Source organism: Halichoeres trimaculatus, unplaced genomic scaffold (assembly GCF_033239565.1).
Source record: "Halichoeres trimaculatus isolate MK-OKI-2021-1 unplaced genomic scaffold, fHalTri1.1 fHalTri1_scaffold_10, whole genome shotgun sequence".
Classification (NCBI taxonomy): Eukaryota; Metazoa; Chordata; class Actinopteri; order Labriformes; family Labridae; genus Halichoeres; species Halichoeres trimaculatus.
The window spans coordinates 6,480,576-6,499,363 of NW_027437187.1; the positions used below are offsets into that span (position 1 = coordinate 6,480,576).

Genomic DNA, 18,788 nt, shown 5'->3' on the forward strand with positions numbered 1-18,788 from the left:
GCATTCATGTCAGGCAGTTAACATGGTCGACAACCACAATAGACAATAAATCTTGACTTTTTCATAATGCTGTGGCCTCGTCTCTCCATGTCCTCCTCTGGGGTTGATTAGATTTTAAAAATACCAATGATAGTGCTTATTATATTATCATATTTAATATATATTGGGTTCATTTTGGAATTCATCATTATGGTTTCTTTATCATTGAAAATATGACTAGAATGACATGGATTATATCCACATCATGTTCTTTAACAAGTTACGAGTTCAACTGTTTCAACTGTGATCAAAACAAGGCAGATTATTTTATATTAAGGTGAATGCCAAATTAAAATGGGTGAAAAGGGAGAAAAAAAACTAGTAAGCAATATTTAAACAATTACACCGACTTATCCTTTCATATCAGTGTATGCATTAACGAAGTTTTTCCCTGTCAGGTTGTAATGTGTGTGTGGCTGACACACCCAAAAGCTGTAAAATAACAACAGCAAGAATGCCACACATACGTAAGGTGTCGGTTAAACAGGTGTGGCTCTGTGATATTCAGGGTTAGGGTTATGGAGCCAATTGCAGGGACTTTTTCTTATCAAGTGACTACTGGTAGAAAGATAAAACCGTTTCTGCCAACTAGTTTCATTTTCAACTGTGTGGTGGAAAGGACAGTGACCCCCAAGGGACAAGTCGTCTTTTAATTTAACAAAGAAGGCCTCAAATTACTAATCTATCCTATATCTACCATAGTTTTATGTTATTTCTGAATTAAAAACACTGGAGACTTAATCATTAAAATGTGAAAAAAGACAGAAAAAAACAAAACAACACATTAAAGGTTGCTTTGCATTTAAGAACTGTAGACTCGTCTTTAATTCATTTTTCACTATGTAATTTTGTTACTTAGATAATGCCAATAAAACTAACATATAAAACACAATTTTCAGTTTTTATTTACTTTGAAAAGGACACAAAAATGACCCTAAGAGTCCCTTTAAGAGTCAACTTTCTGCAGCCACAGACTCAGTGTGGAAAATCCTTTGACAGCTGGCTCATGTGGGATCTTAATTATAGCCAGACACACTGTAATTTCACAGCAATTTTATTGTCACACCTCTTTATGGGTCATTGTACCAGAAAGGTTCATTTTCACTGGAAATGATCAAATATCATAGTTTATATAGAGAATCTTGAACCATAAGAATTGCTAGATTTTCCATCTCAGAATTTTTTTTTATTTTATTTTTTTTTTATCTTTGACTTGAAAACACTTTTCTCCAGAGTTTGCGGCTATCTAGAAAAAATAAATACTTTTAGAATTATAAAGAATGGGGGAAAAAGATAGTGTAATGTCTTTTTAATTAAATGATATTTTAATATAACATGTTTGACATGCTGATTTTTTACTTAATGTCCAATTAAACAAAATTTTTAGACTCAATCATTTCCCTGTTGTGGCAGGGCCTGACAGTCAGCCCTTTACCTCAATAACATACATCAAACGCATGTTAGTATGAAAGAAATTAGTCTTTGTTAACTTTTCAAACACATTTGTTTTCTTGTAATATTTTTTCTTCTAGGATACTGATACTTAAACTTAACCACTAAAAAAAAGACACGGTTAAAATCTCAGGACTCACCAGTGTCAGTCGCTTTTTTTAACCATTTTATGTAAATGTGACGTGACTGAGGAAATTTCTAGACAGTTGTAGATCACTCATTATTTTTATGTTGTATGTATATCTTAAAGTTTTAGTCAGCCTATAAGAGGAAGAACAACTTAAAATCTATGTAGCCCCTCCATGTATAAATTTCATGGTAAAATTGCTGACTGTGCAGCTCGAGTTTTTCTGATTTGAATTGATGTACTCCTTTACTAAACAAGTCACAGAAATCAGCTATCTAGTTATTTAAAGACATTTAAGCTTTATTCATTTGGATAGTTCCCAGTGTAACTACTCCAGGACAGATTGAGGACATTTCTGGAATGTCCCTTTTCTTCTTTCTTCTCTCCTCATATGTCTGCTTGTGCGGCGCCACTCTGTGGAATGGTAGGAATACTTACATAAAAAAATCTCTGTTTTATGCAGGCCAGTAACAGAGGAATTGTGACTTAATGGATACTGTCAGTAATCTTCTGGATTATGGACAGTTTTGCAGCAAACATAATTCCAACCCCTCAGAGTTGAGTTTTGTCAAACTCCAAAAAGCACTACCCTAACCATTTGTTCCCCCAACAAAATCATACCACCACAACTACCTTCATGGTCGACCCAAGGACTGTCAATCCTAGACAGAAAATGCAGTTATAAATTGATATGAAACATTAAAATATAATCACCATTTAGAAAAATACAGGAATAATATTGCAAACAGATTTGATACAATTAAACCCAGAAATTAAGAACAATGTGTTTTACATTTCATAAACTACCCAAAACAAAAGAAATAAACTTTGAGATGTATCCGTTTAACCGTCTAAGGGGTTACTTTGTTCATGTTTTAAATATGAAGAAAGTTCATATTTCCTTTGCAAAGGATGTCCGTTTAAGGTTTGAAAGTTTTAAAGTTTAATATTTTCCTTATTTATTTTTAATAATTATATAATTTTTGGTGAATCCGTACAAATAATAACTGAAATAATGGAAAATAATAAAAAAGACCAAAAATCACATAAAATAGAATAGAATAGAATAGAATAGAATAGAATAGAATAGAATAGAATAGAATAGAAAATACTTTATTTATCCCCGAGGGGAAATTCAGGATAATACAACAGCTCAGAAGAGTTCCTCGCTAAAATAAAACTTTTTTTTTTCCTGGATTTTTTAATTAATAATGAATTAATAATAATTATTAATAATTAAAAAATAATTATTATGTTGTTCCATTATTCCTACATCTTCACCACTGAAGATGTATATAAAATGCTCCATGTGACGATTTATTTTCAATAACGGAAGTGTCAAATAGAGGCATGTTTTTTTTGTACATTTATAATAAAGTAAATCAAGTAAAGAAAAAATAGATAAATATAAAAATAAATATCTGTTATGTGAGGGCTGGTTCGAAAGAGGCTGGGGTAGGAACCAATGACTCGTCAGGTTGTGTAGTCGGATCGTAAGGCGCGGACCTAACGGAAGTTTAGACGGTTGCTCAGGGTGAAGAAATCGAGCATTACATCAACGAAGAAGAAGAAGATCGATTCCCGAATTAACCCAGGCTCCCTTTCCCTCACTAATGGCGTCTGCTTCAAATATAGATATCGAGGGTGCTACCCAGCACCTGCGGGACATCCTGAAACTGGACCGTCCCGGGAATGGAGCCGGTAAGTCGGGTCGGGGAAGTGGCTCTACTGGATTAGGCCGCAGGAGCTTTCGGACTGTTAGCTATACAGCTAGCTTTATAAAATGAAACCTAACCAACATGAGTTTGCTCATCATGCTACTGCGCCGAGATTAAGTTAGCTAAAGAGTAACACAACCCAAAAACTAAACGGGCCAAACGTCGTTTCACTGCAGTGCGGCCTTTCTGCTAATTCGCATCTGTATTTCTCACAATAAGTAGCAACGTGTGTGTTTGGGTCCGTCGCAGTGTGAGGGCGCCAGGAGAGGCGAAACGCTCCCAGGTGTTTTATCATCCTGGTCATCCGACCTGAAGCTTGGTTACGTTTGGAGACAGCTTTCGCCTTAGTCTGGTTTCTTGTCCTGGAATGCTCCGACCCAGCTTGTCAAGCAACATGTTATGAGATGTGTCATTTATAGCTTGTTAGCAACTGTTCAACGAGTGTCCTCTCAATGATATAATCCACAACAGTGAGCCAAAAAACAACGATAGCGTGAGCCTCCATAACTGCGTAGATTTGGGATGGATTAGCAATACCTGTTTACTGCATGGTCACAACTAACACTGTTTTATTTTCAATCATGGCTAGAGGGAAATGTGAGAAACGGAAAGTAAATGTGTGAGTGTTTAACAGTTAATATATCCGGATTTTTTTTCTGAACCGAATTGATCATTTTGACGCGGTATTTTGTTTTATTTTATGGTAAACTAAGTTAACAAAAAGGAACTTCCACCTAACCAACGATCTGTTATTTTCTCATCACCTCTTGTTGGAGATATTTTAATGTAGTTCATGTTTGTATTTTACCAGTGATCTCTTTGTATGGAAATACGCATGTTGTGCTGGATAACACTAACCTATTGCTGTGTGTGTGTTGCATTATTAAGGCTGGCATTTTGATCCCACAGGTCTGTATGCGAAAAAGTTGACATCATGCTTTTTTTGTGACAGGGTCTTAATTTTTTTTATCTTTAAAAAAAAAAATCAAAAGTACTTTTATATCATCCTACCACATCCCCATATTTTACCCAAATATCTCATGCATCGTTAGTTGATTTTACTTAAATTACTCATCAGAATGTAGTTTTGATGTGAGTACCAAAGAAAAGATCAATATTGGCAAATGTAAAAAATATTTTGTATTTATGATGAAATGCTGATCTGTATGCTGTCATGTGATTTTTCCATGAAACACCAATTGTTGCAAAGTAGAGTAACTTTACATCAGCACAGCAGTACACTTTTGTACAGATTTTCAAAAAATACTGATAGAAACTGACGTATTTGCATTCTTGTCATTGTTACACATATTTGCATTAATTTATCAATCTTGCATGGGACTTGGCACACTTTCAGGAGTACGAACAAGCTTACAGCAACGTTCATGTGTGATTTGTGAAATGCCTTGAAAATTTACACCCCTAGATATTCAAGGTTCAGCTGGCTGAACCCACAGATTTTACAACATGGTAGGACTGCGTTAGTTTAAGGCAGAAGTGATGGAGGGACATGAAAAACCTGCATTGTGTCAGATGCAGATAATAAGATATTTTTAATAATCAGGACTAGGCCTGTCACGATAACACATTTTGCTGGACAATCATTTTTCAAAATATTATTGCCGATAAACAATATTGTCAATATTATTTTGATTTTTTTTTCATTTTTTCATTGATGTAATTATGATAAATGGGATAATAAAGTGAGTACACCATATCAAAAGCAAGAAACTTTAATTCCCTAAGAGTATTAAACTGTAATTAAAAGGTCCGGATCTTTTAAATAAAATAAATTAAACAAAAATATAATAAATTTGAAAAACAAGAAAGAGGAAAAAAAATGAAAATAATTAATATTAATCAAAAACAATAAAACATAGACCCTGTCTCTAAAGAAAAAATGAAACTCCAAAAAAAACAACAATAAAAACTATAGCCTAAATTAAAGGGAGTTTATACAGTTCCTGAATTGTTTGTAACATGTACTTTTTCCCAGTCAATCCGTACTGTCTGTCAAACATTTTTAACATTTCTGACTTCCAACCGTATTGAAGGGCTGCATTTCTTTGGCAATGTAGCTGTCTTTGAGCGCCCACCATTTGGTGCTTTTGTTTCTATTTACTTTGCAGACCAAAAGCCTCAGTAAGAGCGGATTGTCAAAGAACAAGGCTCTGCTGCATCTCCCTCTTCTTCTTTTTCGTCGCCACTATTTTCAAACAAATGCGACATATCAGCTCGTTAGTGTTCATGAGCTCACACTTTGTTCATTCTGATAAAAAACAAAATATTCCCACACTGGGACTGTGGCAGGCAGCTTAAGAACCGTAATCTTTCGTGCCATCACTCATATTAGCTTGTGTTTCCTCCTTCCCCTCAGGACGCTCGCTTCAGCTCTCTCCGTGTGTACGTGCGAGCAGCCCCGTCTTCACCCCAAAGATGGCATTTTTGACAGATGCTCACTCTGCTATAAATCCGCCATAGAACCTATGCACCCCGATGTTATGAAAGATAGACGTAGTGAGCCATCTTCTCATTCAGCCTCTTTGGTGGAAAGAGGAGGAAAACAAACATGCATGCTCGTGTCAGTTTATCGAGGACGTTTTTATTTACGTTTGGTTAATTGATTTATTGATTTATTGATTATTGTGACAGGCCTAATCCCAAACCAGCTCCACAGGGTTTAAGTCTGCAGACAGGGACAGGAACTAGGCTGGCTGTGCCCTCCATGTTTCCAAGCTGAAAATCTTCTTTACTCTCAAAGTGGTGCAAGCACTCTCTGAGGAACCATTTTTACCTAAGCCTACTCCTCACACGGTGTACAAAAACCCTGATGATGAAGCAAAGAATTCAAACTTGGATTAATTAGTCCATTGCACCATTCCTGTCTTCAGTAGTCCATTGGTGGTGTTTGATGGCTTCTCTTCACAATGACACTGGTTCTGGTTTGGCTTTTGGCTTTGCCAGACCTCTTCCTGTCCCAGTTTCTGATGGTCTTTGGATCCCTAAGAAAACTCTGCTCAGTGAGCTCACCTTGACTTTCTTTGACTTCATTTCTCTGGAGGAAAGACCTGCTTCTGGCACCAACTTTCAAGACTTAATCAATCTCCATCACTGCAGAACAGCTTTGAGTCGTTAAAGGGCCTTTCCGTATGATTCTGAAATGTTCATTATTTTTCTGTTCCGGGTAACCTTACCTTATTTTTTTGGTGGCAACATAAAGAACTCAATCTCTTTGACTCTGTCTGTGCTCATATACACACACAGAGCAAAGAAAAATACAGCATTGAAAACACACAACCTTCAATAATTAAATTTGCAGTTGTCAGCAACAAGATGCAGAAATACACCAAACAGCGGCCTCAAGAAGCTGAGTACTGAGCCAGTCCTGCAGCGTTAATAGAACTGAACTGAGACTGTAAGACTATAGGTTGACTGTGTGTGTATGTCTATATGTATAATATATAATCTAAGTTTGTGATGACTTCTGTTTTAGATATGAAAACATGCTTATTTGATTACCCCGTCACATAACCTGACATCATTTCCTCTCCTCAGATTCACAGTCAAGTGATGGACCCAAGATGCCATCTTTTAACGGAGAGCTGAACGGGTTATTGGGAGCAGGCCTTTTAGGGGGCACTGACCGGTCGACCATGTCAGAATCTACCAGACCCATCTCCACAGACCTCAGCACCACACAAGAGACACAGATAATGTGAGTAGCTTATTATTCCTCTTTGAATGTGATGAGGCTTCATGATAACGGGGAAATAGTGATATAACGATCTTTTCTGTCTCTGCAGTTTGTACATATTTGTTTGTATGGAAAAAACTCCCCCAGATATCTATATGAACGGGATGCTTTTTTTTTTTTTGCAGTCAGGAACAGAATACAAAAATCTTAAGTTAAATGGTAGAATCCGCTTTTATATTTTAGTATTTTCACAGCACAAGAGGAAGTTATTGTTCAGGCTGAGCCTCACCTCTCTTCACTAAATGTGCTTTAAGTTGAGTTCTCATCCTGAATGATTTCACACGATTTTCACAGCACTGCACAGTGTGTACAACACAGGTGTACACACTAAAAGTAAACACTGTATGGTAATGTAGATTAGCATTAGGACAAGCTGGGATACATACACCAGGGCCCGTATGCATCCTAGAAAACCTCATCAGACAGTACACAGTAAAACCTTGATAATAAAACAAGCAACATGAAAGCTGCTTTGTGGAACAAGCGCCACAGCAATGCTCCAGTACGTTGATGAATAACTTTTAAGGCCTGAACCACACGTATATGGATATTTTTTTGATCGGATATCTTTGTCCTTGTTTAAAAAAAAATCTCCGTCCACACCACAGAAATATCTCTGTCCATACGAAAAGGCCAAACTGAAAACGATCGCCTCTAAAGCCTGCAATGCCATGCCTGGCCGATAAATGGCAGGTTAGCAAAATAGAAAACCATAGAAGAAGAACGTTATGAGCATGCGCAGTCAAACACAGGAAAAAGAAGCAGTCGACGCGGATATTTTCAGTAGACGGAGTAAGAAGATAGCAATGAGGTGGACTTGTTACTTTGTGTAACATTGGATCATAAAAGCAAAAAGGCCCAAGAAAATGTCGACTGGGAATCATGTTACACATAATACCCTGACATCCTGGAGGAGTTTCTGGAAGTACGTTGCTACAGTGACTTGTTGCTAGGCGCTTGACGTCATCGCGTCAACACCAGCTCCGTTTAACACCACAACACGGATCCACTCAACCGGATATTTTTTTTATTTCTTCACTTTTTTATCCGTTTTTAAAAATCTCTGTTTATGTGGGTTAAATCGCCGTGTTCGTGTGATTGAGAGGCCCAACTGGACAGAAAAATGTGCGTTTAGGAATATATCCATATACCTGTGGTTCAGGCCTACAGCAGGTCATGAATTCCAACATTTCACCACACACATTTTGAAGGACCCAGTCATATAAAAGCAAAAGTGAATCAAACTTGTTAAACTGACGGCAGTGAGCCTCTCTAGTTTGAGACTTCGATTGTCTCCCTTATCTCATTTATTTGCTGAAAAAATGTAGTGTCTCACCACCTTTCCAAATTATTGTCCACTGTCTTTGTTTATTTTGTCTCAAACTGTAATGTATCGCAGCAGTGTCTGTCTTTAAACAGCTGAACAGGGGCTGTAATTCTGCCATTAGCACCTGTAATGGTTAGGTTTACCATTGTTAAATTTAACACTCTTTTTGCCTGTTAACCTGGCTCATGCGTACCACTAATCTTTTTTTTTTTCACCAGTAGTTCAAATGATCAGTTTACCCACTAAAGGCTGGACATGCATACAGATCCATCACTCCAGACTGACATTTTGCAATGGTGCACGTGAATTTTTCATTGTGTTGCCAAAAGGTGACCTTTTTTATCACCCTCCATAACTTTCTCAATTTGTATTATATTCAAACAAGAATATGAATAGAAAAAATGTTATAAAAAAAATATATATATGAAAAATATTTTTTTTTCAAGTGCTTAAAGGATAAGTTTGGTTTATACAGCTTTTACATTGTTTATAGAATGAAGTACAACAAAATACTCACCCAGAAGGCTTTCCTGATCCAAGCAGTGCTTCAGGAGATATTTAGATCCAAAATTGTGTAGCGGACGTCCGTATAATGGGATCCATTGGGGCATAGACAGCGCCGCTCCTAAAACTGCATTAATCGTCCAAAAACGTGTGTTTTTCACCAATATTCCATCATGGTCTGCTCCGGGTTAGTCCTCTGCTGCAGCCTGTGTCACTCCAGACAGCGCTGTGTGGCTGTAATGACCTCTGAACTGACGAAGACTTTGTTTACGATTGCCCCTCAAAGAAAGGAGTCAGTGCAGCTAATTGTTTCAGGGGAAGACGGCAGGCTACATGACGACGCGCGGAGGGGCAAACGTAAACAAAGTCTTCGTCAGTTCAGAGGTCAGTACAGCCACACAGAGCTGTCTGGAGTGACACAGACTGCAGCAGAGGACTAACTCTGATTGGACCATGATGGAATATTGGTGAAAAACACACGTTTTTGGACGATTAATGCAGTTTTAGGAGCGGCGCTGTCTATACCCCGATGGATGCCATTATACGGACGTCTGCTGCAAGATTTTGGATCTAAATATCTCCCGAAGCACTGCTTGGATCAGGAAAACCTTCTGAATGAGTAGTTTGTTCTACTTCATTCTATAAACAATGTAAAAGCTGTATGAACCGAACTTATCTTTTAAAATGCTTGACTGAAATGAACCGGAATTAACATTGATTCCAATTTTCTTCATGAGAAGAATTAAGGATTTAAATTTGGTGAACAGAAACTCTTTGGTAATGTTGAATGCAACATCAGTGTTTCCCCTGTTTTTACAGCTTGGTGAGGGCTGACTTTGAATTTATTTGACTGGCTGATGCACATTTATTTAAATACATTTTTTTTAATCATACACTGAAATATAATAACTACACAATCATAGTTACTCATAGCTGTTAAAAAAGGGAGTGAAGTTAAAGAGGAGAAATGATGATAATATTTACTGTGCACACTAGAGGTAGACAGATATATTGGCTGGCCGATATATCGGCCGATATTTGGACATTTGTCTCTATCGGCCATCGGCCGTATTTTCTTTTAAAAAGACGATTTTTGATCCGTTGTATAAAATGATGCAATTTTTGATCAGGCACAAAAAAGATGAGCACCTCAAACTTGTGGAACCACTTGGATACATTACATACTTTTGTTCAAATTATATAAATAAGTTTAAATTTCTTTTTTGACATTTTAAGAAGAGTGTGAATGTTTACTACTGCTTGTTTACTCAGACAAAATATGTCATTGTTTTGAAAGCTGAATAAATGTTCAGAGGACTGGACACGACTTGTTGTAATAGATTTCTTTTAGTTGCTCAGAAATTGCTGCGTTTCACCAAAATGTGATAAATATATATTTGTTTAACAATCGGCCTGAATATCAAATTGGAAAAATCGGCTATGCATATCGGCATCGGCTGCCCAAATTTGGAAAGCATCAGCATCGGCATCGGCCCCAAAAAAACCCATATCGGTCGACCTCTAGTGCACACCCTGGCCACCCCTACCTATGTCACTGTCTTCATTGTTCCACCCCAGTCTGACAGTCTGGACACACCCCTGCATAGAGAGACGTAATGACAGTGTGGTATGAAGCTGACAGCCTCTCAGATTTGATCACTAAAAGCAGGAGGACTCCTTTGCTGATTTTTAAAGAATGAGAGGAAAGATTGTAAACTACAACTTCTGTCTCAAAGAGAGCAGAAAGGTGACTCCTGCATGAGCACGAGAAGGTTTAACCAATCAGCTGGTGTGTAGTGAGCAGGAGTGAATTCACATCCTGGGCACAGCACGATCATAATGACAATCTCCACAAACTGATCAGGATAACGTTTCAAGTAAATATGAACCACACAGAGTGACAGAGGGCACTTCTGCTTGTGCTGACTTTATATATGGATATAAACCTGGAAGTAGTGAAGTAGAAATACTTTTTTGGGACCATTACAGCATATAAAACAGAGTTAGATGTTATCACCCATAAACTCTATGACACCGAATCAAGCATTTGTCGGGGTATCCATGCAGTAGTAGCATCCTATGGACGCTTACGTTGTGTGGTCAGACAGACTCTTTGTAGATGAATCATGGTGTCTGTGGAAGTTGTAACCATGGGGATGGACATGGAAATTGTGATGGTCAAGGTTGATATTGTTCAGCCTTCCCATTTCATTGTTAGAAAACACAAACATACGACTAAGAATGTTATTCTGTAGAGAGGAATGAGCCCTTACTGAACTCGTATCTATTTCTGCAAACCCAGCTGCCTTTCAGGTGATGATAGCTCCACCTGTATTCCCATCACCTCCAACAATGTGGAGATTGTGGCGAGTCAAGACTCCGGCATAAACAGCAAGGCCCGCGGAAGTAACAAGGTAAGAATGCAGGTCATGAGTGGTGAGAGGACGTGTACACTGAGGTGTGTGAGCTATGAGACAGTCATGAGGAAGAAGCGCCATCTGTTCAAAAGACATCCAAATTTATACGCTGGATCATTTTCATTAATGATTCTCTCTTTTCTGTTCAGGTGAAGATTCAGCCGGTCGCCAAGTATGACTGGGAACACAAGTATTATTACGGCAGACTGATCGCTGTCTCCAACTCTTTCCTGGCCTACGCCATCAGAGGTGAGAGTCCTCCACATTTCCAAAACTCTCAACCCCAGCTGTGTGATATTCCTCTGATCTACATCTATTTTCCTGGTTGCCTGATCGACCTGTCCCTCCCCATACATCCACTGTTTGATTAACTGACTGGAGCAGTAACACCAGCACCGTGCTGAACAGTACAGGCTGAAAGGTTTCAGTGGTTGCCAGCAGCCAAGACACACACTGAGTAAACTCCCTCCTTCCTAAGACCAGCCCTGCCTAAAAGCACAAAGTTAAACACGGCTAAGGCTGGAGCAGGGGTCTGCAACCTTTGCTTTCATAGGAGTCATTTTGCCGCAGCTCACCTGGATTTAAGTCATAGCCAAACGACAGAATGGAACTTACCTTTCACAAGAAAGTAAAAAAAAGTGTATAAAATTCTATACATGTTTAGAATCTAGAATATATTTATCCAAACAAAGAGTTTTTCTGATATACAAAATTCTACATATGTTGTTGTTTTTCAATTTTTTAATAAATTTGCAAAAAATTCACAAAATTGTGAAAATTTAAAAAATTTGCAAAAATGTTAAAAATATAAGAATAAAATACTTTATAAACACATTTTATAATTATGATAGAGATAAAAAAAAAATCAATTTAATTTGCAAAATTTTCTTTTTTTCAAATTTCAAAATATTTACAAAAAATCATAAACTTGCAAAAATTAGAAAAAGTAAAAAAAAAAAGCAAAAATATTAAACATTTTTGGAATTTCAAACATTTGCAAAAAGTTCAAAAGAATCAGTTTCTTTTCCGGTTCAAATTTTTTTAAATTAGTTCAATATGATAACAATCATTGATAGTAGGGCTCAGCTCCTACTTTTTTATTCTTATTTGCTTATGTCTTGCGACATATCAAGCATGCATACAAAGCAGTTGAAGAAATCCATTCACTGAAAATCAAAATCTGTATTGTCTTCCAGGTTTGTCCTTTTGTAGATTTCATTTTCTTATCGCTTTGAGTTCATTGCTGCATTCACAGCAATATTTTTTTTAATCCACATGGAGCCACTGCAAAGGAGTCAAAGAGCTGCAGGGTGCAGACCCCTGCACAGGAGAGTTGGCATCATGTCATGATCACCTCTTCCTCTCTGCTACAAACACATTCAATAAACTTACCAAACTTGACCTCCTTTATTGATTTGAGTCAACTCAAGGCTGCTAACTGCATGTCTAGCTGTGTTTTGTGGATATGACAACTCTTTTTTTGGTTGGATTTTAGATGACCCTCTGACCCCCCTGTATTTTCTTTCCATGAACAGGAGCCAACAACCACGCGATGGTCCGTGTCCTGAGTGTTGGTTCTGCTGAGCGCTCCCTTCTGAAAGGCTTCACTGGAGCCGTCACAGATCTGGCTTTCGCCCATCTCGACTCCTCTCTGTTAGGTTGTGTGGATGAAGCAGGCAACCTGATGGTCTGGCAGCTGACCTGCACAGCAAGCAAAATACTGTATCCTGGACAAAGTCTAAACCACTTTCATTTTTTAAACGTGTAAACTTCGAGGACACTTAAAGTTGTAGGTATGGTTTTCCATGAGTGGGTTTAAAATATCTAAATGCCACGGTGAGGCGACTGTTTCTGAGTGGCAGAGTGGAGTGACTCACAGTTAGAAGTCTGAACCCAGCTTCCTTAGTCATGCGACTGGGCCAGTTCTGGACCGGTGCTAGTTCAGAGTTTGTTCAACTCTTCAACCACCCAGAACCAGCCAGCTTCCCCACAGACAAGGGACATAAAAGAGACATGTCGTTACATCATTTGGTCCATCTTAAGGCGTCTCCAATATGCCAGGAAACACTCACACAGTTTACAAATGAGAGCAAACAAATTGATAGAGCTAATGATGTTTTTTTTTTCATTTACTGAAACGAACTTGAGAAACAGGATCTCATATTTTGGCCCCTCTCTTTTAACTCATTGACTGCCAGACATTTTCAGAGCAGAGCCACTTACTACCAGCTGTTTTAGAGAATTTTGATTGATCTTTCAAAAATATCCTGTTCTATGACTATATAAACTTTGTCAACCCTGTCAGTGGCAGCTGTGCTCGAAGTGTGGGTTTGTTGTTGTAGTCAAGCTAATTATGCTCTGGCTTTGACACGGGTTGTGTATTTTGAAAGTCACAGTCTGTGTTTCTGGTTTTTGTGCACAACTTTCTGTCCCACTTGATCTGCTTTTTGTAAATTGATGTGTCACACCTTTGACATACTGCAAAATTAGGAGGCTTGCAAATCTGACACATCCAGCGCTGACTCTGCAGAGCTTGTCTAGCCACTGGTGATGTTCCCCTGCTAAAGCAGCCTCTGGTATCAGTGTATAGCAAGGTTATAATACTTTTGGATTTGTCATTATAGTTTAGTTTCACTTAGTTTTAGAGCGGGCATTCTAGTTTTAAGTTTTGATTTTTGCAACAAGGCTTAGTTTTAGTTTAGTTTCATTTTTTTCATACCTTATTAACCAGGTGCAAGGTTCAAAAAGGTCAGAGTAAATATTTTGTAATACTGTTTATTTTCCAGTCCAATAAAGTGCTCACTGCTCAGTCGATGCTGATACTGAACTGTTGGCTGCTTCCTTAAACACAAGAAAATAATATAAACTTGATATAAAAAATATAAACATAAATTATGTAAAAATAATGTTAACATGAATTAAATAAAAATAACATGAACATAAATTTTATGACACAATATAATATGAGCTTTGATAATTAGAAACTTGAACTTTGTAACAATAAAGTCAGATTTAAATACAATTAAAGTCAGACACACATGTAATGAAACTATTACAGATGCTCTGATTCATTGCTCCACTATGTTTCGTCGCAGCACAGCCAGTCAGTGCAGTAAACAAACACGTCCTAGTTCGCACTATGATGGTGCTGTACGGCGCTGCTGACTGCCGAAAACTGTCGTAAAATTGGTTGGGAAAATGTGTTGGATTAATTTGAATCCTAAAAGCTATTAATATTGTCAAAAACGATAACTAAGGACATTTTGTCTATAATTTTGGTTAGTTTCAGTTAGTTTTGTGAACACAAGATACAGTTTTAGTTTACTTATCATTTTTGTTTTCTTTTCTAGTTTTTATTAGTTTGAGTTAACTGCGATGTATTTAAAATTTAAGTTGTCCTTTTTAGTTTCGTTTTATTTAACTATTATAACCTTGGTGTATAGACATGATGTGAATTGTTGAGTCTGAAGACTTGTAGAAAAGGGCTTTGGGCCTTTGCACTGACTAGAAAAGTGTAGTACATTTACCTTTTGAAACAAACTCATGTGAACCTAAAATCCCAGAACTGTCAGGGACTGCTCTGCCTTTTCCCTTAACCCATGGTACCCACAGTGACCAGGTGGTGGTTCATATTCAGAGGCCAGAGGACACTCCGCTGAGTTCCTACCATCGTCTCATCTGGTGCCCGTTCATTCAGGATGATAATGAGGAGAACCAGGACGACACCAGCCAGACCCTAGCCCTCCTACATGAAGACAGAGTTCGTCCCAGACTTTTTTGAAACACTTTTCATGTGAAACATTGTTTTTAGACTTTGTAATTTTGCCAACTTCGCATCCACCTGCCTCTCCTCTGCTTCTAGGCTGAGGTGTGGGATCTTGAAGTGTTGAGAGCCAATAACAGCAGTTGGCCCATCGATGCCACAGACTTAAAGGAAGGCCTCATCACAGTTAAAGGACACACCCAGGTAAGGATAACAACTGGTTTCTGTTAGTCCCCGATCAGTGATGTCTATGGAGCCAGTGTTTAGAGTGATATCCCCCGTGCCTTATTGTTGTGTGACGTCTGCCTTTGTAGCGAGTCAGTGAAGGCGCCCTGTCTCCAGATGGAACCGTGTTAGCTACAGCCAGCCATGATGGGTACATCAAGTTCTGGCAAATCTACATTGAAGGGACTCAGGACAAGCCCAGGTGAGACGATGATGTCCCCTTTCAGTTACTGTCACACTTCAGTGAAGTCATTTAACTTTAGTGTAATTATGAGAGTCACTTCCTGACCAATCGGCTCTGGCTTCACAGATGTCTTCATGAGCTGCGGCCCCACGGAGGACGCCCCCTCTCCTGCCTTCTTTTCTGTGACAACCACAAGAGACAGGACCCAGAGTCAGTATGAACTGAAGCATACAGCTTGAGCAGACATTAAGATGATAATCGGTTTCTTAAAATTTCTCTAATCACTGTCTCCTCTTCTTGTCTGCGTTTGTAGGGTTCCTTTCTGGAGGTTCCTGATAACCGGAGCAGATCAGAACCAGGAGTTAAAAGTGTGGTGCACTGTGTCCTGGACGTGTTTACAGACCATCAGGTGGGTGCTCTACACCGCTCCTTTGATTTAAAATGCTTTTTGATGCCTCAGGGATGAGACTTACCCAGATCCAACCACCAAAGTCAAATATGAAACCTCCATGCACTGCTGCAGAGGAGCTGTTTGCGCTGATGAAAACAAAAATAATAATGACGCAATAAATTACAGGGGTGGCATAAACCTGCATCCCACCCTCTTCCCAGAGCTTTTTGGACACTCTCTCCCTCCATGGATGTTTATCTGTTCTTTTAAAGCCCACAGCAGAGCAGCCTTTGTAACTTTTTTATTTAATAGTTGATTCATACTTGTCCATACCATAATCTTGTTTAATCAATTATTGCTTTTTCCCTACATCTGTTAAATACATGGCCTTAGTTTGAATAATTTGTTTTCAGTTGAACAAACAGTTTGGTAATCTCTGTAAGTGGTAACAGTCATTTCAGATCACCTTCATTTCAGTCCATCTTTTCAGTGATGGTCTTGTTTTTTCTGCCAGTGAGTATGAAGCCTTCAGTCTTTATTTCTTAGTGTTTCATAACCAGATCAAGCTGAAAGGAGCTGAGGTATGTGTCTTAGAAGTCTCTGAAAGCAGCTGGTTGAAGTCTGAAGCCTACCTGCTGTGACGCTGTCTGAAGCTCATCCAGTCATCCTTTGTGTTGATGCCACAGATTAAAAACCATCCTCCCTTCATCTGTTTCCATCTCTTTAGATTTTCCCCGGATGTTTTTAACTCGTCAGTTCTGCCGAGCCTCAAGGCCAGTCTGGACCTGTCTGCAGAGTATCTCATCCTCACTGACGTGCAGAGAAAGGTGCTGTCTGGATTTTTTTTTTTTTTTAAGTGTTTGACACTTATCATGCGCTTTCCCACTCCTGTGCTAACACTCTGTAGCGTCTTCTTTTGACAGGTTCTGTATGTGATGGAGCTGCGTCAGGACCTGGAGAAAGGAAAAGCCACTTTCACAGCCGTGTCCGAGTTCCTGCTGACCCACCCGGTGCTCAGCTTTGGGGTCCGGGACGTGGCTCACAGCAGACTGAGACACACTGAGGTTCTCCCTGCAGAGGAGGAGAGTGAGAGCCTGACAACAGGTGCACACACATTCACTGGCTTCTGCTCACTGCAACCATATGAAAACAAGTTTTGACCAATCATGTCCCCTTATTTTTTCCACAATTTAATTTATTTTAAGAGTTCACTCATTCCATGACTTTTAGGCAAGCTCGTTGTGATGTTAATTCTTAAAAAGGTTTCTACATTCTCAGTGTATTGTTATGTTTTCTTCCAGAGGGCACCCAAGGATCTACAGAGTCTAAGTCTGGGATCCAAATTAAGCTCTTCTGTGTTCACACCAAGTAAGTCCAGTGTCTTTTAAGTAACACAGTTTTTAGTTTGAAGATCATCTGAAGAGAGTTTAAGACAGGCAGATCATGACGAGGCTCCTTCTCATCCAGCAACCCTCTAAAGAAAAGGGTTAGCTACCAGCAACTAGAGCTGAAACGATTCCTCGAATGATTCAAGGTACTCGTTTACAAAAATTACTCGAGTAATTTTCTCTGCCTCGAGGAATCGTTTAATTTAAAAAAAGATCAAAGAGTGGTATTCCAAATAGAGCTGAGGACATATTAAGAGAGTTTTCAGACCCATCAAGCTACTTCTTATACAAAATAGCAACTAGCATCAAATCTAGCTTCTTTTCTGGAGTTTGGAGACTAATGGGTCATTCTACAAAATGGGTGTCATTTGGGTCAGCAACATTTGATGAGATGTACAAGGCACAAAAAATGTGTCAAAGTGTGTTTACAAATTTTGGAGCTACCAAAGCAAGTGCTCTCATTGACATGCTGTATCAGAAAATTCTATTTCTTAAAGAGAAAAAATTTCATTTGAAAAATAACTGCTCTTTCACTAAACAAAAATGTATTTTATCCAATTACTCGATTAATCGATGGGATTTTTTAGTAGAATATTCGAATACTAAAATATTCGATAGCTGCAGCCCTACCAGCAACACATGCTAAATTCAGAGTGTTGAGTTTTTGATGCTTATGAACCCTCCAGCCCCATCCTGTGATCTTTTCACTTGACCTGTTTTGACAGCTCTGCCATGTTTCTCTAGTAATCTAAAGTTTGGTTCTTTCTGAAGAAGTTTAGAGTCATTTTTAAAACATCCTCCATGTTCTTTACATTTGGGATCAAAATCAAGTATTTCACACAGTTGAGTTTTTAAGTCTTGTAGATGTTGCTACAACAAACCTGATTGTTGTTGGCTCATGCACATTATGTCACAGCTCCAGAAAAAGATATCTATTTAGGAAATCAACTGTCAGAGGGGAATCATGGTTGAAGGAGGCCACAGATTCATGTTTTTACAACCCCTGCAAAGGAAAACTCCAGCTGAGTGAGTTTAAACAATCTGTATTTTCAGGAGCCTGCAGGATGTCCAGATCTGGTTTCAGCCCAACTTGGGTTACAACTCGACCGGCTTCCTGCCTCACTCTGATTCTCAGGATGGTTTCGGTAAGTCTCTTTTGTGTCCCCCAAAAACAAGTTTCCAACCCATGCATTCCTTTAATATGAAGGTTTGTATTTCCTGTGTTCATTTTTTTGCTCCAAAAATCCAGTTTCATATTTCATGTAGGGAATATGTGTTGTAAAGAGGTAAAGATTCATGAAAGTATCCCCATAAGGCATCCTTTTTCTTGTTTTATTTTCAGAAGTGAAAAAATCAGGGAGACAAAAAGTCTTCAGAACAGTTACTGCTCCTGCAGTTTGTTAAACAAAACATTTTTAATTTAATGGTTTAATGTTTTTTCCCCAAAGTTATTCATGATTTAAATTTGTATTGTCACATCTGTAAAGTTATTTAACCAA

At 38.4% G+C, this 18,788-nt stretch overlaps 1 protein-coding gene across 2 annotated transcripts in view; it reads left to right on the top strand.

Annotated features, from left to right (window-relative positions):
- The first annotated feature begins 3,101 nt into the window (after positions 1–3,101).
- edc4 (enhancer of mRNA decapping 4) overlaps positions 3,102–18,788 on the top strand; it is a 43,214-nt gene continuing 27,527 nt past the window's right edge. For both annotated transcript variants that reach the window (XM_074677640.1, XM_074677641.1), the window contains exons 1-14: positions 3,102–3,319; positions 6,892–7,051; positions 11,224–11,335; positions 11,488–11,587; positions 12,874–13,060; positions 14,951–15,098; positions 15,201–15,305; positions 15,416–15,528; positions 15,637–15,720; positions 15,824–15,919; positions 16,629–16,728; positions 16,825–17,005; positions 17,203–17,269; positions 18,343–18,434. In XM_074677640.1, coding sequence (XP_074533741.1) covers positions 3,232–3,319; positions 6,892–7,051; positions 11,224–11,335; positions 11,488–11,587; positions 12,874–13,060; positions 14,951–15,098; positions 15,201–15,305; positions 15,416–15,528; positions 15,637–15,720; positions 15,824–15,919; positions 16,629–16,728; positions 16,825–17,005; positions 17,203–17,269; positions 18,343–18,434 — 1,633 coding nt within the window. In that variant the 5' untranslated portion in view covers positions 3,102–3,231. The remainder of the gene's footprint in view (positions 3,320–6,891; positions 7,052–11,223; positions 11,336–11,487; positions 11,588–12,873; positions 13,061–14,950; positions 15,099–15,200; positions 15,306–15,415; positions 15,529–15,636; positions 15,721–15,823; positions 15,920–16,628; positions 16,729–16,824; positions 17,006–17,202; positions 17,270–18,342; positions 18,435–18,788) is intronic.